The following is a 22,769-nucleotide window of genomic DNA, read 5'->3' as shown; positions in this document are numbered from 1 at the left end:
GTTAGAGCTATAGCAACCTCCGTGGCCTTCAAGCAAAATAGATCTCTGCAAAGTATCATGGACGCGACTTTTTGGAGAAGCAAGTCAGTGTTCGCGTCATTTTACTTAAAAGATGTCCAGACTCTTTACGAGAACTGCTACACACTGGGTCCATTCGTTGCAGCGAGTGCAGTAGTGGGTGAGGGTTCTACCACTACACTTCCCTAATTCCAATATCCTTTTTTAATCTGTCTCTTGAAATGTTTTTTAATATTGTTTTTTTTGGGTTGTACGGAAGGCTAAGAAGCCTTTCGCATCCTGGTTGATTTGGCGGGTGGTCAAAGTCATTTCTTGAGAGCGCCCAGATTAGGGGTTTGATGAGGTCCTGTTGGTATGGGTTGCAACCCTTCATACTTCAGCTCCTGGGAGTCCTTCAGCATCCTAAGAGGATCGCTGGGCTTCGTAAGGAAGACAGACTTACAAGGCAGAGTAATCGTCTAAGTCAACTTCCTTACCAGGTACCTATATATTTGGGTTTTGTTATATTGATAACTGTCAAAAACTCTAAGCATATACGCTGTAAACTCAATTAACTCTGGTCTCTACCCACCGCCTTGGGTGTGAATCAGCTATTATATATTCACCGGCTAAGTTAAATATTTAAAAATGATATTTTAATTATAAAATAAATTTTTGAATATACTTACCCGGTGAATATATAAATTAAAGGCCCTCCCTTCCTCCCCAATAGACGCAGCGGGACGAGAAGAATTGAAGGCTTGTTTACATGCATGTGTGGTATCTGGCCGACAGTTGGCACTGGTGGGCACACCCGCAACCTTCATAGCGATCGCTCGCGAGTTTTTGTGTGTGTTTTCTGTCGAGCCGCTGAGCAGCAGCTATTATATATTCACCGGGTAAGTATATTCAAAAATTTATTTTATAATTAAAATATAATTTTTCATATATATAAATAATAAAAGAAAGAGAAAAACTGTCAGTTACTAGACTTTAAAACCTCCAATGGCACCAAAGGGAGTAGAATAAGCAGACATCAAATACTCTCAATGTCACTCAGGGGGTTAAGGATTCTTTTAAACAGATTCATAGATCTAAAACAGAACTTTTCATAATATTGATACACGTATTATGTGGTTTTTGTAATGCAGGTAATTTTACTGGCAGGTCTCGAGAACTTCAAGGTTTTCTGGACAGTATAAGAAGAGGACAAGAACAAGTACTGGGTGATCTTTCCATGATACTTTGTGATCCCTATGCTATAAACTTTTTAGCCAACTCTGTGATTCGTCTTTTGCAGCATCTAATGAACAATGAAGCTATGCCAAGGGTAATTTTTTTCGTTATTTATTAGTCATAATATCTATCAAAACTGATTTACTAGCCAAGTGTCTAGTTTTAAAGTATTTTTTATATGCTCTTCATTATCATATCTACCGTATTGACACTCTTTATGCAGCTTATTTCTGTGGCCATGGGGGCATAAAAACAATTAGAATAGCGCCAACGTATCCCTACGTGTCGTTAGAGATGACTAAAAGGGACGGGATGAGGGGGCTGGGAACCCCCTCTTCTTCTTCTTTGTTATCTGCATCTTTTTCCACTTTTATGTGGGGTCGATGTTTCTGGTCAGCGTTCTCCATCTACCTCTGTCCCACACTTCTACTCTCACAATCTCTACTGGCCATATTGGTTTTGGCAAATTTTTCATGGCCAGTTGCCTTCCTGCTGCCAACACTCCCCATTTCCCCGGGCTTGGGACAGGCACCAAGTTGATGCTGTCTTTCTCTTTCTCTCTCTCTCTACCCTTTTGATAGTTTTAATTGTAGTGTCAATAACAGTAATGATAACATGTAGATTTGTATGATTTTAATTTTTCATTAAAAATCCATCATGATTCAAATTATCCTAACTTTGTCCAATTTTGTACCATCTTCTCTGTGACATCGAACGTGTAAATGTGTTCGTTTGTTTGTTATGGTTGGCGATGAAATGTAAACAAACAAATAGTTTCTTTTTTATGCAGCGTGTTTAGGAAAAATGTGATGTAAAATCATATTCATTTCATTTATTTTGAAATTCTTAGGAAAAAGTAAGTAAAAGAACATTAGTAATAACAAATTCATTACAAAATCAATATTTGGTATGATATCTGTTGATGCAAAAGCTAACCTATACACAAATGTGTAAATGTTTTCGTTTATTCGTTATTATTGGTGATGAAAAATAAACAAAACAATGGTTGCCGTTTTTAGTGGGGAATTTAGGAAAATCATGATATAAAATTGCCTTTATATAGGTAATTCTGGATTCCAAATGATACAGCAAGAGCTAGCTTATACACTTTTTGTAATTAACTAGTTGACCTCAAGGGATACATAATCGATTCAAATTTGCCGTAATCTTAGGTCATTTTATACATCGAAATATGAGGTATTTATTACCCATCCTGGGTGTATTTCTAAACTTTTTCGAGTTATTAAAAGTTTAAAACCTTTTTAATGTTTTATTTATTCATAAGATCAATTTCATATTAGAAAAAAATACTGTAAATAGAAAGTATTGAATATCAGTAGCAAAAAAAAAGTTTGATTGGGCAAGTAGCAGTTTGTCTTAGCCCTAATGGAATTATTTCCATTATGTGTTTCGAAATATGTTATTTTCCGATTCTGCGATGCCATGGATATACCCAAATTCTTGCATAGTTGGCGACTATTATATTGTAATAAAAATTAATGAAATAATAGCTAAGTTATGTACAGTATAGTAATTAAGATTGTTTATGAACCCACTATTTATTGTTACTAACACCTTTTTTGTAATCCATAGGAGAATTCTGTTCTGGTCTTAATGTTGCGTATGCTTGCGTTAGGACTTCACAGCTGGGATATGATAGAGAGTCAGGTAAGTGTTTTTAATTATTATTTTATATAAGTATAGTCTTAAGTTATACATATTCCAATATTTATGAAACTACTTGAGAATTAAGTTATATGATATCTACTGTAATTTATAGATTAAAAGTTAGTTAGGTGGGGTAATTGTAATAGGGAAATGTATATATACTGTATAGCCAGTGAGTGTGGAAACTAAAAGAAAACCTGATTAATTTGCCAGCCTCTGTGGACATTAGCAGCATTTTAATGTCTTAATTCATTAATAATCAGTATCCCATATTTTAGTAAAAAAAAAGTTTTTCACTCTAGTCTTTCTTTTTGTTAATATTTTGGGTTTCTCTTTTTGCAGTGTATTTTATTTTATGCTTATGGCACTCTTGCAAAGAGTTCTGTATGAGTTGCTTTTATTTTTTCTTAATTCAGGGTTATTGCAGCAGTTACTGGCATGCATTTAGGTCGTGGTCTAAAACGTAAAGCAGATGTTAAGGCCCTGTCCTTTTAGATGTTAGCTCTACTGAAGTTTATGTATGCTAATTTTTCAGAGCAAATTTGCTATCTGATATCAAGATATATAAAGCGGAGCCTTAAAAACTAGCATGCAGATAACATCGCTAACTTACCTCATCATTGAGGAGAATGGATGAAAGCTCATAGCAGAGCGCACATGCTTCGGGAACCAGATCATATAGGGTGATTGGCCATCCTCCCGGACAAAGGAGATCGCACAGTGGGCATGCGACCGGCAAACGTCATGGCCTACCGGATCGAGAAAGGGTACGGAACAGCCCTTGGCAGCACAGCGTACTTTCTGTAATAAAAAGGATCAATAAGTACAAAGTTTCCTACGGGCTTTACTAAGTAAAATAACAGTAAAGACAAGGAAGCTTATAGATGATGTGCCGAATTGAGGTCGTGTAACTAAAGGAGCCGGAGCTCCGTCGTAATTACTACAAATTAAAAATAATAAAGATATACCATGATAGATCCTAATAAATAAAGTGCATATGTAGGAGCCGGAGCTCCGGAGTAATTACTTTTTAACAATTATGGCTTATGTAAGGGAAAACCAGAGGGCGATGGAAGCTCGGCAGCTATGAGGGGGAGGGTGTGTGTTTGGTAATAGATCCTTAACCCAAAGAAGGGATACGTTAACTGGATGTAGTAATAAATCTCCATAGCACTCCGGGAGGACGTGCCGGAGAGTAAAAGACAAAAAGAAGATACATCAGATTAGTGTGAATGGAAGGCCGAAGCCGGAGTCAAGTTGCGGAAAGCCAACAAGGGGCGGATTCCCTGTCGAAGGGGCGCAAAAGGTAATAGGTAATAAGCGTTCCCAGATAGTTTGAAACTCACGGCGGAGTATGAATAATGTTCCGACCCAACTCCCATGCCGGAGCGAGGAGAGAGTGGAACTATGGGGGGGTACATAAGGCCGCGCAAGGCAGGCCAATACCTAAAGCGACTCTAACACGAAATGGATCGAACACCGACAATAAGCCAAGAAAGATCGTCGTAACCGTAAAATAAACACGTGTATAACATAGTCATCCCTAAGTGAGACAGAGAGAACAGGCTCCCGAGTCTAAAAGAAAGAAAACGGGAATCCCATTCTCTCGGACTCGTCGGATACGACGGTCAATCTAACAAGCACGAACCTCAATAAATAAAGCACATCTGTCCGAAAATAACAATAAAGCTAACAAAGAATAGCGACAGGGGAATACAGTTCTAAATATAATATAAATCAAAAGATAATAATAAAAGACCTACCGAATCGGCGGTACTAAACTGTAATGAAACCCCTGAACGCTATTTTTCGTTAACAGAAACGGACTTGTAAACGGCTAATAAGTACCACACAAAAGATAAAGGTTCAAACAGAGGCATGGAGCCTACCATCTTAAAATAAGATTAAAATAAAATTACTTAAGATTAATGAACCTAACAGATAACAGTACCAAAAGGGCAACGTAAAGTAAATAGAACACAATAAAAATGGCCGCGTGGACCACGGAAGGCACAAGGCCGAACGTATTAAAAAACACTTCCTATTACTTGACACTACTTGCCCGGTACTAGAAAAAACTGTCAAAACAATCTGTGGTACTTAACATTGGTGCAGGAGCAAGGAGAGCTTCAACCATGATGAAGAAATCCACAAAAACAGCTAAAAAGCGAGACACAAAACAAAGCAATCGTCGTTAGTACAAGTCCAACAGAAGGATGAGTAGATGGCGCTCGAGGCAGGTGTCGCTGAGTGGATCAGGTGGGTTCGGTTGGTGCCGTTAGGGCGGCTCCCCCTTTTGATGAAGGATTGATCTAAATGGAAGATGACCTGTGAATAGTGGTTTTCACACGCCCTTTCTTTATACACGACGCCCTTAGGGTGCTCGCGCGAGGGTAGTAACCTCTGCATTTCATGCTTTAACTTTCTCTGGTATATTTGGAAGTATTTATATCAGAAAAGAGATAAGAAGGACCCTTTTCACCGGGCATCACAGGTATCTCCCCAGAAATAGATTTTTCCTTCGTCAAAATCCCTTAATTAGTATCCCATATTTTTAGTAAAAAAAAGTTTTACTCTGATCTTTCTTTTTGTTAATGTTTTGGGTTTCTCTTTTTGCAGTGTGTTTTATTTTATGCTTGTGGCACTCTTGCAAAGAGTTCGGTATGAGTTGCTTTTATCTTTTCTTAATTCAGGATTAGTGCAGCAGTTACTGGCAGTCATTTAGGTCATGGTCTAAAACGTAAAGCAGATGTTAAGGCCCTGTCCTTTTAGATGTTAGCTCTACTGAAGTGTATGTATGTTAATTTTTCAGAGCAAATTTGCTATCTGATATCAAGATAATTTCTTTGAAAATGGAAGTGTGCTTCTAGGAATAAAATTTGGTGTGTATCCCTCATCTCAATCAGTTCTTCGCAGTTCTACAGGTCTTCTCGAGAAATTTTGGAGGTTTTTGCAATAGAAGGAACTAAGCCTTGGATAACAAAAGTTATGAGAGTTTTTTTTTTTTATTTCCTTTACTGTTGATAAAGCCCTTCTTATTTCACAACTCTCAGCTTTGCATCTTACATATACAGTAGAGCTCGGAGAAATTTTAAGATTTAGTTAGCCAGGCAGTATGGGTGGTATCAAAATGTGTAATTGAGGTGTAATGAATCCCTCAACTTACAACCTCCTTCATGTGGTTCCCAGGATAATTGGGCTGATTATGTTATCATTGACCTTGGCCCATCCAACAAGTATCTCTAACAAACCTCTATCAGGATAGAGACAACAGCTTCAATTTGGCTCTTCGTCCAAAAGATAATTTCCAAGCATCAAGCATCCATATCTGAAGGACGAATGCCTCTTTGTTTAGGGCCATCCAGCTTCCAAGGAATATCTTTATTTTTCCTGTAAAACAGGACTCATCAAGTTCACAAAATACAGTCAGACTTCGTTAACTCAAGCTTCACTAAATCTGAAATATCAAGATGGTATGAATCTCACTAGTAAACAGTTTTCTCTTGCAGTCAAATGGCTTTAGAATGAGTCTATATTCTTCATTATTTGTTATTTGTTGTTGACCTCCTTTATACCAAATCATTGGCAGTAGGATGTGGAAGGTTGTGGTTTTATTAGAAATTAAATGAACAATTCACCATAAGTAATTTGATTTGCCGTATGGAGTTAGGTGTTTTTCACCCATTCATCTGTGGCCGTCTCCCTGAACTTTGCGCCTGGGGTTCCCGGGGTCAGTAACTTGCACTCACTCTATGTCTGTGACCCTGCTTTTTTGTGTGTATCTATAACCCCCCATTACTCAAATCCCCATTGTTGTGGTTCCTGTTGGGGCAATCCATGTGGTATCTCCCGTAGGAGGAGCGGTGTCTTCGATAGTCACTCAAACCTCGACTCTTATACTTGCAGAGCCGGAGGTGAGGGTTAGAAAGAGGAAGAAACTTACGCTCTCTTCTTCCTTGTCCTTTTCTTCAACTTTTGATTCAGATTCTGATGGTTCTTTCAAGTTTATGAAAAAGAAAAGTTTGAAGAAGTCCAGGAAGGCCAATTGTAGTCTTAAGGAAAGGGCTCCTTTTGACACCACCTATCTTTCAGGGGCTTTGGATAACACCCAAGTGGTTCCCAGCATCATGGTGCCAGAGTCACGGCGACATATTTTAGCCATGCCTGCAGGATCAGGTATAAGGAAGGCCTCCAGGGCCTTTCCTATACAGGTACTCTGATCGGAACAGCCTCAAATTCTTCCCGAAAGGAGCCTGTGCACGTATAGCCATATCTAGCCACCTAACCTGGACCTTCCAAGCAGTTGGCATTGCAGAAGGGAAAGAGAGAGAAACACATTTTCCAGTGTTCCCCTCTTCTGACACTGAGAGGATTGCTTATCATGCCATTGGGCAATGTTCCAGAGACATGGGGCCAAACCCTGGATAGTGAGTTATCTTTCGAATGGTTACTTACTACCCATTCAGGACTGTTAGTACCCCCTATCTCACTTACCAATGCTGTCAGCACATTTCCTTTTATGATTTATTTTTTTCGGTTTTTAGTTTATGCTAATTTTGGATAACATATAAATTCATTATTCATATTTTTATGATTAGGGCATCATAACAGTTAGTGTAATTGAATAAAAAGATATTAGTGGGAATATCTTTTTATCAGTTTTCACTAGGGGAATCTGGCCAGTTACTCATACTGCAAACTGTTTTGTTTTTCTTTATTTTAATTTTTTTCTTTTTTCCCCTTTTGATAATTTTACTGAATTCTATACATTAATGTATTATTGACTATAAAGAAAGAGGCTACCCTTCAATTTAGGACAATCAACTTATTCCTGGCAAGCCTATCTAAACAAACCAAACCTTGGTAAAGGCTAATACTGTAAGCCTAGTCTTAAATTTAAATTTGCACTTGTCATTGGAGAAGGACGGATCTTCCTTTGTAGCGGAGGTTGAGGGAAAGGCTGATTCCCGGGATCATTTTAATTCTTACTTACAAGTGCTAATACATAACCAGGTACTCCAAACTGGTACCCTGTTATACAAAATCTTCTTTTAGGACAACGATCCCATGTCAAACAACATGCAATTCGTAGCCTAGGCTATACTGTACTCCTACCTAACCTACTGGTTACCCTGCACAGTTAGCCTAGCAACTCAAGAATAAACACTTTCAGAAATCTTGGAATAATATTGCTTATCTTAACTTACGGTTGGTGGCATAATTTCAACCACATGCAAGCTCGGCATGAAGCAATTTCAATGCTTGTAACGTAATCGTAACCTTAACTTGATAATTCTGCAAGTGTTATTAAAATACATACATTTTAACTAAGACAAGTGCATACCTTTTACAAGGAAGAAAATACAAGTTTCACATAATGATAAGGGGAGCAACACTGTTTCCCCTCTCCACTGATCGTTGTCAGCTTGAAGAGTGCGGTCTGAGCTCACCTCGCACAGCTACGCCCAAAGCTCACACCATTACGTCTTTGTTTACCTTGTGCACTCAATCACGAATGCTCGATCGTAGACACAACTACTCCTTTATTACGCCTCCCTTCCACCTCTTCGTATGCACACTCGATCCTACACAATCTCAACTGTATGTGGCTAACCTAATATTTTGTTGAGATGAAAACCAATTCGTTTATTAAGTCCAATAATCGTCAAGGGAATTGCCATTCAGTTAAGTGAAGGATTTCTGTCATTACATTGGAACAAAATTACCTCTTTTTCATTGTATATTATAGCAATTATTTGAAATATGTGAAATTCGTTATGCAAAGCATAATTCTAAATCTAATCCTCACATAAATCAATTAGTAGCTGTGCTGAGTTCATGACTACCACTCGACTGATTCCTCGCAACTATTTAGCCTGACTGTACAAAAGCTGTATCGGTTAAGTAAGAAATATGTATGCATATATGCAGGGTCACCAGCACTGTTTTTCGTTAAGAAAAAGTCTTCAAGATTTGACGAAGCAAATCATAAGTTAAGGTTTCTATGATGTAGAAAATTCATTTTTTTTTTTTATAAAATTAGATGTTGTCTCAAGAAACTTATTAAGTTGTTTTGAAGATCGTAAATTTATAGCTTAATCTTGAGGCTTGGTGTGATTTATCCATATATACTGTATCTACATAATACTGCATGTGTATTTTAAAGGTAATATTTTTTGTCATCAAACTTTTTTTATTACAGGTATTCCGAGAACCAAAATTAGATCCTCAAATTGTTACCAAATTTTTACCAGCTTTAGTTTCCCTCATGGTTGACGATGATGTTAGAAGACTCAATGCTCGTTTGCCTCCGGATGAAAGGGAGTCTGCTATCACTATCATTGAGCATTCTGGTAAGCACTTACTGAACAGGTGGTCCTAGGGTTATGACGGAGATCCATTCCTACACCATGGTGCAAGTCAAATTTCAGCATTAGTCTGAACACGCCTAAATACAATAGGGAAGTCACTTGCTAATGCAGTACAGTTTAATAAAGTCATAATCTACAACAAAAACACACTTTATGACATGGAAAAATAATTGGGACTAAAAAGAAAAATCATGGAGGACATACACATGCTGCAGAATTATATGGAAATAATGTAATACAATTCCTTATCTTATAAGAGATGCACATTATCCATGAAATGTAGTAAAACGAGACCGTCGTAACCCGAGGACATACTTTATATTGTAATAGTGAACATTGTTGCTTGTGTGTCAATTTAAGTATATCATTTTTCTTTTTAGGTCTAGTTATTTTTCCATGTCATAAAGTGTGTCTGTGTTTTTGCTAGACCAAGAGTATTTCTTCTCTTTCTATCAGTGCTTTCACCATTTAATGAAGATAAATGCAAATACTACTTGGCATTGAAATATGTGCAATTATGAGGAAAGTAAAGATAATGGCATGTGTTGTCCTATTAAGGATGATTCTGTTTATATGATACACATCACCTTAAGTATATCAGACCTCACCTTGATTTCTTAAAAAAAAACAATGATATATAATTATATATCATTGTTTTTTTTAAGAAATCAAGGTGAGGTCTGATATACTTAAGGTGATGTGTATCATATAAACAGAATCATCCTTAATAGGACAACACATGCCATTATCTTTACTTTCCTCATAATTGCACATATTTCAATGCCAAGTAGTATTTGCATTTATCTTCATTAAATGGTGAAAGCACTGATAGAAAGAGAAGAAATACTCTTGGTCTAGCAAAAACACAGACCTATAGGTACACTGATTAATACAATGACATATGTTGTGTGCTAGTTTACTTGATGAGGATAGGCTTTGGGCCTCTTTCCAGTAGCTTTGCTTCTGATTGAAGATTGCGAACAAAAGCGATACGATGAAAATTATAGTTATTGTTTGTGCTCCCCATGCTTTAATAAGGTTTATTATCATTATTATTATTATTATTATTATTATTATTATGATAATTATTATAATTGTACTGTATAATAATTAGAAATTAAGCTGTAACCCAAGTTGGGAAAGCAAAATACCACAAGCCCAGGGGCCTCAATAGGGAAAGTAGCCCAAAATAGAAAGAAATGGAGATATAAAGAATAAACTATTTTAGGAAATAACAAGAAGTAAAAAAAAATTAAGATAAATAACTTGTAAAGTACTATAACATAAACTATGGAACTACGGTAATACCTCATTTATCGCGGTTAATGGGGACCGTAGCCGCCCCCCCCCCCCCCCCCCCCCCCCCCCCCCGGAATAGGTGAAAATCCGCGAAGTAGGATTGAGCCCCTCCCCCGTAATTTTTGTATGTGTTGGTACAAGAATGTTTAAAATACTGTATGTATTTATGTTATGTACAGTATATGTATAGTATAATATGCTTAAATCTATTGTATTTAAAGTATAAAATCATTACTGTACAGTGCTGTGATGTATGCTACATTCACTCAAATATTTTATATAAATCTACAAATAATATACATTAACTCCCCTGTATATTTTACATAAATCTACAGTTTTTAATCGCCGCATTCAAACCATTCACAAACACACACTCAAAGATATGATATTATGTTGTTCTAACACTCACCAATGACAGTATCTTCAGCTGTAATTACAACGACGACGCTGCAAATGATGATGAAGGTGATGACGATGATAAGGCTGAAGACAGTGACAGATCTGTACACTTCGATGAATGATGATGATGATGTTACTACACAGGTATAATGAGGCCTTTAAAGCAGTTCTAGAAGCGCCTCATCCTCATCAGATATCGGAGCTGGGTCATCGTCATGTGCTTGTGAGAGAGGCACTCCACTCGTAGAGGGTCGATGTTCACCCGAAGGCTCTTCTGCTGCAGGCGCTGACAGGGAAGCTGGCTTTTTAAACTTTGTCAAGAACATGGTGATGGGTAGATGCTGTCGTTGCTTTTTCTTTTGTTGTAAAATACCTTTGTATAATGCCATAACCCCATCAACACGGTTGCAAAACTCGACAGCTCGAACCATGTTCTCATCAACTTCTTGTGTAAAGTGTTCCAATGCCCTTGCCATATTGCATATATCTTGCAAGTTCTCCAGAGTAAAGCCAGTCTTATTCATTTCTTCGTCTTACTCTTCTTCACTCTCTTCTTCACTTGCTGGCTTCGTCATTTCAAGGAGGTCTTTGTCTGTCAGCGGGTCTGAATGGGCCTCGATAAGGCTGTTAGCGAATCCTTCATCCTTAATTATGCTGGCCAGCGTCACCGCCTTCTCCACTGCCGAGTGATGGATTTCGTCAGGAGTGAAGCCTACGTAATCATGAACAACAGCAGGCCATGATTTCTTTCAACTTGAGCTGATGGTTTGTTTTCATTTATTCCAATGCTTGCTGTAAGTTATTCAAACATGATGCAATGTTGTACTTGTGCCAGTACTTTTTCAAGGTGAAGCCTTCTTCATTGTCGTCGTTGTCGTCGTCAACTGCCGCGATGAGGCCCTCCATCGTGGCACGGGTGTAGAGTGCTTTAAGTGCACGAATGACCCCTTGATCCATCGGCTGTATAAACGCTGTGTTGTTAGAGAGCAGAAACTCGACCTGCACCCTATCATACTGCAGGTCTGTTGCATGGCCTCCTGCACAGTCCATCAAGAGAAGGATCTTGAAAGGTAGGCCCTTCTCAGCCAGATACAGTTTTATTTCAGGGACAAAGCAGTGAATGAACCAGTCAGCTTTCAGGGCTTTAGTTATCCAGGCCTTTGTGTTATCCATCCAGTAGACGGGGAGGATAGCCTTATTTTTATTTTTCTCAAGGCCTGTAGATTATTTCCTTATAAATAAGGCCTGGCTTCATCATAAAGCCTGCAGCATTACCACACATGGTAAGTGTGACTTGGTCCTTATGCACCTTGTAACCTGGTCTGTGCACTTCATCCTTGAAGAGGAATGTACGTGATGGCATTCTCTTCCCAAAAAGACCTGTCTCGTCCTTGTTGAAAACTTGTTCGGGAAGGCACTGGCCATCCTTGATCATTTTTGGAAATTCAGCCTCCATGTAACGATGGGCAGCATCGGTGTCGGCAGAGGCAGCCTCGCCATACAAAGGCACACTTTTGAGGCCTTATCGCTTTTGAAACTTGTTGAACTAGCCTTTGCTGGCAGTAAAGCCTTGTTCTCGAGGCAGCGAATCGCTCGTCATAGTGCTAGTATGCTGATGTTCGTCAGCATCATCTTCATTGGCTTCTTCTTCTTTGTTATTGTCATCGGGCAAGGTTTGATCAAAGAGAGACTTGGCCTTTGTCCTGATCATATTAGTATCCAAACATGTTTTTTTCCTATAATCTGTAATCCACAAGGCTAATGCAGCTTCCATCTTAACAATTTGCTTATTACACGGCAATACCACACGTTTCGCTTCTTTGTTAAACGTTAATGTCGTAGTTCTGCGGATGTTCACTTCATATGTCTTTATATAGTGCACCGTATATTCGTTCACGCTATAATGGTGTGCCACCGTCATATAACTTCTGCTATCCTTCTATATATCTAAAAGTTTTACCTTTTCAGTGTCAGAATCTTTCATAGAGGCACGGCGCTTAGCAGGCATTTTAATAGCTTCACAAAAGTTAAATAAATCACAGAACACTTCGAACGTGAGATACTTGTAAGAGTACAGTACAGCATGAACTAGAGACTGGTGGAGCGGCGGGATACACCAAGGGAAGATGCTGGGAAAGGATGCGATGTTGCACAGCCAATCAGCTCACAGGATACATCCACTCGTGCTCTGATTCGTCGATCTCGCGCCGGTAACCAATCACGTGCCTTGTCTGACTTCTAATGGGTATACTGTAAGAGCAAGCTGCTCTCCTTGTCTGCCAGCTCGGGAAGCCGTTTCTTTCGCTCATCAAGATTAAACATGGCTGCTTTCCACAATACGGCGGTATTATTGAATTTTTATTTGTTCCAACACGAATACTTACCTCGAACTACTTTCTTAGGAGTTACCTGTAATCTCCTCTCTACCGACCAGAGTTTTGTGTAGGATACCCTCAATCCCGTTTTCTATGAAGGCCTACCCCGGCATTAGAGAATGTGCCCCGAGGGTAGGCTTTGCGCTAGGTCGAGGTCCGCTTGGGTCGATAACGCCAGTAAGTTCTCTGGTCGCGACGTGTCACCACGTCGCTCTCGTTCTCTCTCGACCCTTTGTGTGCGCCGCGTGTGTCCCACGTGTTTACCACGTGGTAACTTGTACTTATCCCTTGTGTTCCTGTGTATTCACGTTCCGCCCTTGTGCTTCCCCAGTGTATTCCTTGATTCCCTGCGTTCCTGTGTCTTGCGTTTGTGCGTTATGGAGCAAATCCGCCGTTGTCCTGGGCCTAGAGCTGGTAAATCGTGTGGAGCATTCCTCTCCAAACCTGAAGTGGACCCTCACTCCCTTTGCTCTTCATGTAGGGGCAAAGTTTGTTCGTCGTCAGATACGTGCCCCGAGTGTGTTGGTTGGAGTGATATCCAGTGGGTGCGTTACGGCACTAAGAAGAGAAAATTGTCGAAACGTTCACCCAGGAAGGCTAGCGTTTCTTCGCCGTTACCGTCGCCCAGTGAACGGTCCGACGGGGCCTCTGTCTCGCCTTCCCCTACCCAGAGTAGGGGCCGAGGTAAGTCCATCGTGGGGAAAGAAGCGAGCGTTCTTCCCCAGGAATCTGGTGAATGTGCAGTGGGGATTGCAGGTCCTTCTCGGGCTAGTGAGGAGCCCGGTAGTGCTGTGTCAGGGTGCTCTGGAGACTCGGCCCTTGTGCTTGGGGGGCACGTTTCCTCCGATGACCCCTTGTGGGGTAGTAACGTTGTTTCTGTGTCTTCGCCCCCTTCGTGGGCCTGTATTTCAGGGTCTTCGGCAGGCGGCGACAACCAGGGTAAGTTAGGTTCTGCAGGGAGTGATGCCTTCGGGTGGAGGCTTCCTAAGACACCGGGTAGGTCCCCTATGCGAATGGAAGAGGGCCTGGATTCCTGGCTCCCTAGTGTTGGGCGCCAAACCTCGTTCCCAACCCCGCTCACGGAAGTTCCCGAAGAATTCCTGCAACCTTCTACCTCTGGTACGCAACGAGTCGCGAAGTATCCCGCGGTCCCCGCTCCCGCCCTCCGTACGGTAAGTGCAGTGACGTCGGGCTCTTCAGAGGAGTCTTTCTCGTCGGGTGAAGAAGCCAGGAGGAAACATCGACGTCGGAGGGAGCGGTCCAGGAGCAGGCGTTCCCGTTCCAGATACAGCAGGAAGCGCTCCCGTTCTCCAAGAAGAAAACACAGGAGGAGTAGGTCACCCGTTGGCGATTGGGTGTTCGTACCCCGTAAAGCAGAGATACGATGTTCCCCGGACCGGCGGTCCAAGGATTTCTCGCCAAGGAGACCGTCCTCCAAGCACAGTTTTGACCCTCGCAGGCAGATTTGCGAGAAGGACTCTACATGCAGGCATAAGACTGCGAAGCCTCCGGTTCACCCCGCCCAGCGGGGGGAACCGCGCTTCCTTACGGGCAGCCTGGCCGAACCAGCCCAGCTGGTGCGGCCCTCGGAACGGTTCCCGCTGTCGGGTCAGCCCACGGGATCCGCGTCCTCGTCCCCCAGAGACCTTGAGCGGACACTAATCCTCGCTGGGTTGGCGATGCCTGTGCTAACCCCTGCCCCTGGTGCGGAAGCCTCCGCCGGGGAGGACCAGTACCTCGGCAGAGGAGTGCCTGTTGTGTCAAGAACAAGGCGCCCGGTGGGAGTGCCCGGTGACCCAGCTCCCCGGGCTCAAGCCGAGGCTTCGGCTGACGGTAGGGAGGGTTCCCCGACGGAGGACTCGGCCTATAGAAGAATGATTGGCCTTATCAGGAGGCATCACAAAATAGAGGAACTGCTAGCTACCGACGAGGACTATTGGAGGTCCAGCCTTATACGGTTAATGCAGGCCCCTACCCAGCCTAAGACCTCCCTGGCTCTCCCTCTAGCCCGGGATCTCGTCCTGGGACAGGAATACGTAGATAGAGTGGTGGCAAGTAACGCCGAAGCCCCCAAGACTCAGAGTTCTTCTAAGTTACTCCAGGGGCTCAAGACGCAGGGCAAGGTCTATGTACCAGAAGGACGTCGACCAGGAGCCTGCAAAGTAGAACCTTCTCTTGACATGCTGGGCCAGTGCATCTCGGAAGACAGAGCCTCTTCAGCCCCAGTTTGTTTTTCTCCATCAGAAGCCGCGATGATGGAGGAAATGTCGAGGGACCTGGTGCACGTCTCCTCTTGGCTAGACTGGTGGGCTTCCACCTTAGTAGGGGTGCAAGCCACGTTTGATCCTTCAGACCCGGAACAGCAAAACCTCCTGAGGGAACTTATCACCTCCGGGGGCAAGACGCTTAAGTTCCTGACATACCAATCTCTCGCCCTGACAGCAAATTGGGTACTCCGCAAGAGGGACACCATCCTGGCAAAGGTGTCCCGAAAGGTCCCAGACAGGGAGGCGCGGGCCATGAGGAGCCTTCCCTTGTGGGGTGACTCTTTGTTCCCCTTAAAGGACTTGGAAACCATTATGGAGAAGGTGTCTAAGAGAAAATAATTAAGCACCCCCAGGCCTACGTCCACAAGGAGACCGCCCTACAAGAGGTCAGTCTCAGACAGTGCCGCGACGTCTCAGGCCTCTCTTAGCATGATGAAGAGAGAAGCTCCTTCTTCCTCCTGGACCTCAGCACCTCAGCCCCCCCGTAGGGGGGCCCCAGCAGCTTCAGCCTCCTTTAGGACAGGTTATTCTGCCTCCAGGAGAGGCCGTTCAGGCCGCTCCTCCAGAAGGAGATAGAGTGGGAGGCCCCTAGCCCTGCCCAAGCCTCAGGTTGGGGGATGCCTCAGACTATTTTGGCAGGCATAGAAAGCTCACGGAGCGGAGCCCTGGACAGTGTCCGTACTGAAGGAAGTGTCCTCCGTGTTGGAGAAGGGCGCCATGGAGGAGATTCTACACCCAGGCCCGGGTTTCTACAGTCGTCTGTTCCTGGTAGAAAAGGCGACGGGGGGGTGGAGGCCGGTTATAGATCTGTCGGCTCTCAACAAGTTCATAAAGAAGACAGACTTCAAAATGGACACTCCGAAGTCAGTCCTACTGTCCTTGAGGGAGAAAGATTACATGATGACCATAGACCTCAAGGACGCCTACTTCCAAATTCCGGTCCACCCCTCGAGTCGAAAGTTTCTCCGGGTGAAATGGGGTTCCCAGATCCTGCAATTCAAGACCCTTTGCTTCGGATTGTCAACAGCGCCCCAGGTATTCACGAGAGTCTTCACGACTGTCTCAGTGTGGGCTCACGAACGAGGCATTCGCCTCATCCGATACCTGGACGACTGGTTGCTTCTTTCCTCCTCGAAGGACCTCTTGAAGGAGCAAGGGATGAAACTTCTCCAGTTTTGCAAGGATCTGGGCATCGTGATCAACCCGAAAAAATCAAACCTATCCCCCTCCACCAGAATGACCTACTTGGGGATGACTCTAGATACCATTCTGGGAAAAGCTTTCCCTTCAGAAGACAGAATGAACAATCTCATGGAGATCATTCGCCCGTTCCTATCAGGGCACCCCAGGAGAGCGAAGGACTGACAAAGACTGATAGGGCATCTGGTGTCGTTGGAGAAACTGGTTCCCCAGGGGAGAATCAGACTCAGAGACGTCCAATGGAACCTGAAGAGCCTCTGGTGCCAACTGGACTCACAACAAGTACTAATCCCAGTTCTACCAAACACGAGACCCTCCCTGGAATGGTGGCATTGCCGGTCGAACTCACTCAAGGGGATGCCCTTCGCGAACGACCCCCCCGAGTTACTGCTGTTCACAGACGCCTCCAACCAGGGATGGGGAGCCCATCTCCTCGTCGAGACAGCGAGAGGAACCTGGATGGATGGGGAAAAGGAACTCCACATCAATGTCCTAGAGTTGAAGGCAGTCCAGAAGGCTTGCCTACACTTCGCAGATCTACTAAGAGGAAACACTGTGGCGTTGATGTGCGACAACGCTACAGTAGTAGCGTACATAAAGAAGCAAGGAGGTTTGAAGTCAAGGGAGTTGTGCGATCTCACCATAAAGATTCTAGATTGGGCAGAAACGAACCAGGTTGTGTTATTAGCAAAGTTCATTCCCGGGAAAAAGAACATGCTGGCCGACGGCCTCAGCAGGGTGGGCCAAATAGTAGGGACAGAGTGGTCCCTCCTTCCAGAAGTAGCCAAGCTCATCATCCAACGTTGGGGTTCCCCGGTGATGGACCTCTTTGCAACCAAACTGAACGCTCAACTCCCCGTATATTGTTCTCCTGTACTAGATCCGAAGGCAGCCTTGGAGGATGCCTTTCAGCACAGGTGGGACAACCTAGACGTGTACGCTTATCCCCCCTTCACGTTGATAAGGCAAGTACTCAACAGAGTAAGGACGGCCCGAAACTTAAGAATGACTTTGGTAGCGCCCTGGTGGCCGGAGAGAGAGTGGTTCGCAGACCTAAAAGACCTGGCGAGTCAACCTCCGGGGCCACTCCCCGACAGGTCAGACCTTCTACACCAACCACATTTTCTCAGATTTCACGACAACCCACAGTCTCTACGTCTTCACGCCTGGAGACTATCGAGCGACTCCTGAAGAAGGAAGGGTATTCATCAGCTACTGCTAAGAGAATGTCGCTATACCTGAGAAGGTCTTCAGCTGCGGTCTACCAAGCTAAGTGGGCCTCCTTCACGAAGTGGTGCGCTTCGAGGCACATTAAACCCCTCAAAGCCTCAGTCCCAGACATAGCGGATTTTCTGGTATATCTCAGAGACAAAATGGGAATGTCAATCCCAGCCATAAAAGGGGTACGGGCCGCCTTGGGCCAAGTCTTCCTCCTGAAGGGCATCGACCTGGGTTCCTCTAGGCACATCTCGATGCTTGTCAAGAGCTTCGAGCAGTCCTGCCCCCCACAAGCAGCTAGGGTGCCTCAGTGGGACTTAGCTAAGGTCCTGAAGATGTTGAGTGGCCCCCCCTTCGAACCTTTGAAAGATATCTTAGACAGGGATCTCACTCTCAAGACAGTCTTCTTGCTAGCCTTGTCGTCCGCTAAGAGAGTAGGAGAGATCCATGGGCTGTCTTATGACGTCTCTCATTCGAGGGGGTGGAAAGAAGTATCTTTCAAGTTCGTTCCTTCTTTTGTGGCGAAGACCCAGAACCCAGCTGTCTGGGATCCTAAATTCGAAGGTTTCTCCATACCAGCCATCCCTAAGACGGGTAATGCTGAGGATTTAAAATTGTGCCCGGTCCGTGCCATTAGAAAATACCTTGAAAGAACGGCTCATCTCCGGCCAGGCATCAAGAGCCTCTTCGTCTCCACGGGTGTTACTAAGAAACCAGTATCCAAGAACACCATTTCCTTCTGGTTGAGACAAGTTATTTCCAGGGCCTACAAGGAAGAAGTATCTGGCCGTGCCAGGCGTCCCCAGACCTCATGACATCAGGGGTCTGAGCACGTCCTTAGCCTTTGAGAAAAACATGGCAGTGGGTCAGATCCTTCGGGCAGGTACTTGGTCTAACCAGTCGACTTTTACTGCCCATTACCTCAAGGACTACTCGAGGAAGTCCTTAGACGGGTTCTCCATTGGGACAGTCATCTCCGCCCTCCAAGTGGTTTAACGGTAAAAGCCCCAGGCTCAATCGTAGATAGCAAACCGTGAGACACAGGTTCGTTTCCTTTCATCCTCCCCAGTTGTTCCCTATCCTCATCGGAGATAACCATCTTGTACCATTGGATAACACGTTCTTCGCAACTACGTTACTGGATGCAACATCAGAAGAAGTTTTTCAAAGGGTGAGTACTTAGACACTAACGTGAGCTCTTTGTGTAGTTACCCTCTCGTCCGTTTTCTAGTATGTACCGTTATACCTAGGCCTCTTGGCCTCCGCTTACTGGGTCTGTAGGTCAGAATAGCACTCCCGCCTCCTAAAGTGTAAGTCTCCTAAGAAAGTAGTTCGAGGTAAGTATTCGTGTTGGAACAAATCAAAAATTTTAAGTAATTTTTATTTTTCCTAACATACTTACCGAGAACTACTTTCGGGTAATGGCCCTCCCTTCCTTCCCCGAGTGCCTCTGCCCTTGCAAGTATTGTGCTACATCAATAGAACTTACTGGCGTTATCGACCCAAGCGGACCTCGACCTAGCGCAAAGCCTACCCTCGGGGCACATTCTCTAATGCTGGGGTAGGCCTTCATAGAAAACGGGTTTTAGGGTATCCTACACAAAACTCTGGTCGGTAGAGAGGAGATTACAGGTAACTCCTAAGAAAGTAGTTCTCGGTAAGTATATTAGGAAAAATAAAAATTACTTAAAATTTTTGATTTTTCGACAAAAAATAACCTGCAATGCACTAAGTCCGCGATAGTCGAAGCGCGAAGTAGTAAGCGGTCACTGTAGCCTGAACTAAACAGCATTTGCACCACGTTTGAATTAATGAAGTTTCACTTAATTCAATTGTTGTGCGTGGTTAGAAAGATTATTCAACATTTTGGTTGCAGTCAGAATAAATTTTAATAGAAAAGTGTAGTATTGATCCTCCCAGAAGAAAAGGTTTGATGGTTAGAATCAAATGGCATACATTGTATTACATAGAGAAAGGTGTAGAATGGGAAAATTAGAATGTCAAGGATTGTTAGAATTATGAAGATAGAAAGCATACACATTGAGCTGATTGAATGATAGTACTAGAAATTAATATCCAGATCAGTGATCAGAAATTAAATAAACAAGTTTATATCCAACACATTCAGGTGAGAGTCATGTTTGCATGTTTTGTTTTTGCCAACAGTAATGCCTCTTCTAAAGTGGCATGCAGAAAACCAAGCTTAAGGCTGTATATTGGACCATTTGATTAAATGGAGCTTGTGAGTTGCATAGCTAACATCTAAGAAGCATAACCTTCTCGACCTTAACATATTTCTATGAACTCCTCCTGATGTTTACATTGCTTCTTTTCCAGAAGCTCGGTTTATTCGACGTTTACTAGAAAAATATTTGAAAATTTAAACATTTTCTCATATTTTCATGATAAATACATGCCCATAGTAAAGGCAGAAATATTTTAGTGGTGAGTGGTAACTGACTCACCAGAGTTTTTTTCTTCTCAGTTTCTCAATATTGTGGCTTGGGATCAGACCTATCCAGGTTGTTCGTTTATGACCACACATTAAGATGTCTTCCCTGCTTTTGTTAGCAATTACTGCATGGAGTGTGCACTGGAGTTGTTTTTAGATCATGATATGCATTCTCTTTGTTTATCGTGTGTGGGAGGGGGGGATTGTGATTTAAGTAACAGTTGTGAATAGTGCATTTCCCTTATGGTATCTCTCATGGAAAAGTAGGTTTCAATTGTTGCTGATAAACAACCACAAAGGAAACTTGCTGTTAGTGCAGTGGAAAAGTCAGGGAAGACTAGGCTAATTGATTATATTTGGTATGATGATGCTAATGTCATGCCTCTACCTTGACATTGCTAACATCCTGTGCATAAGTTCAGAAGCCCAGTGGTAATTTTGGTCGTACCTGTTGCCAAACATAACCTGACTCCCTCCCCAAGTTGAGTCTAATGTTAATAGTTTTTCTTTTAGTAAGAGTTTTGAATGTTCGCTGCACAGCACAGATTTGAAAGCACCCTACAGAGCCTTAAATTCCTTAATATCTTTAGATCCCTCTGCCTATAACTCTTGCAAGCCACGATCTTAGTCACTATAAGACACCTATCCTAAGGCAGAAGAAAAGTCTGATCTTTATATCCCTTAACTCGCTAAAGCAAGTGCTCCTAAACAACCTCATATTACATATTACTTTTATGGATGGCGGAACATAGTACATGATTCCTTTAAATCTTGATGGGGTGAACGAAGTTTCAACTAAAGTCCATCGTTTTCATCATATTTCAAATGACAGTGTATGCCCTTCGCTTGCAAGCTTGGCTTCTAGCTTATGAGGGGTTAACTGTAGCAGGGCAAATCTAGGCACCAGCATAGCTATTGCCAAAACAAGTCCTTTGTGCAAATACTCAGCAGCCCCTTTATCAAGTGGTAATCAAACCAATAAATCAGCTGATTTTCACTCGCCTTAAGTAATTCAACCTACTTCAGAGTTCAACATGCAAGCGATAGAAAAGCTTTTCAAATATTCCATACCTTATTGCAGATAAATACCTTAATAAGTGGATGAAGGTAAGTTTGGAAGCTTCTTATTCTCCAAATCTGCAGAAGTAGCTATTTCCAAGACTTTATACCTCAAGCTTTCTATAATACAAACATTCTGTCTTGTATGGGACTCATATTGTCTTGGATTTCAATTTAATTTCCAGTCTTGACCCCATCATTGCACCTCATAAGCAAAAATCCTTTAATTTAGGTTTTTGCAAGTTGGTTGACTAAAGAGATGCTTTTTGTGTGTGATCAAGTAGGGAGTGGTTTTGAATCACTTCCATAGTAGATTCTATAAGTGTTTATTGAATTTTAATTGGCCTCCCTGCTGGCTTTATTAGCATTCATTCTTGCATAATAAAAAGACTTGTGTTTTAGGTAAAACAAGACATATTTTCCTTTCAGATCATGATAGGTGTTTATTGCATTTTAAGTTGTCTTCCTTGCTGACTGTTAGTTTTTGCACTGTCCTCAGGAAACAAAGGATTTCTTAAACCTCATACTGTCTTATAACAGTATACAGTACTGTAGGTTATAAAAGGCAGTTTACCAATTTTCCATATCAAAGATAATATAAGATTTATTTTGATTGGTGCAAACTAGGATTTTCTATGACTATGTGTAGCTTGAATACCGTTAATATTTACGGTTTCTTTTTAGAGGGAAGTGATAATCGATTTCAGCCATATTAAGGAGTATAGATCTTTGCTCTCATATGAGACCAGGAAGATGACATGTTCTAGGAAGAAAAAGATCCTTTCAGTTTGGTTCTAGGGACTTTTTTCCCACCAATGACAGAGTCATACATTAAAGGACAAATGTTTTGTATACACAGTTATAACAAATTCAGAAAATAATTTGTATATTAACTAGCTATACATCTCTTAGTCTTATGGATTAGATTTCCCTTAACCACCCTTCTCAGTCCTAGGGTTAAGGTCAAATGTGGCTAGTCTGTGTCAATGAATGGTTGGACTTTCCCTCTCAACACCTGTCATTATTGATTCAATCACCATGCCAGTTCTCGGTAGATTTATCTCCTGTTTCAGAGATCTCAGGTTTTCATAGACATGAAATACTGATTACTTTTTAAAAATTTAATTTTTGGTGTCATTAAATATCATGAATATTATTATTGTTCTAAAATAAAATTTAGAGACTCATAGAGGATGTATTGTATTCGTAAATGAAAATAAAAAATAAA

The 22,769-nt window shown here is 42.3% G+C and overlaps 1 protein-coding gene across 1 annotated transcript in view; it reads left to right on the top strand.

The window, feature by feature from the left end:
- Positions 1-22,769, top strand: part of NELF-B (negative elongation factor B) — a 105,459-nt gene that overhangs the window by 61,875 nt on the left and 20,815 nt on the right. Inside the window, exons 7-9 of the mRNA XM_068360753.1 lie at positions 1,165-1,327; positions 2,827-2,901; positions 9,104-9,254. Coding sequence (XP_068216854.1) covers positions 1,165-1,327; positions 2,827-2,901; positions 9,104-9,254 — 389 coding nt within the window. The remainder of the gene's footprint in view (positions 1-1,164; positions 1,328-2,826; positions 2,902-9,103; positions 9,255-22,769) is intronic.

Source organism: Palaemon carinicauda, chromosome 37 (genome assembly GCF_036898095.1).
Source record: "Palaemon carinicauda isolate YSFRI2023 chromosome 37, ASM3689809v2, whole genome shotgun sequence".
NCBI classification, from domain to species: Eukaryota; Metazoa; Arthropoda; class Malacostraca; order Decapoda; family Palaemonidae; genus Palaemon; species Palaemon carinicauda.
This window is presented reverse-complemented; position numbering and strand designations above follow the sequence as displayed.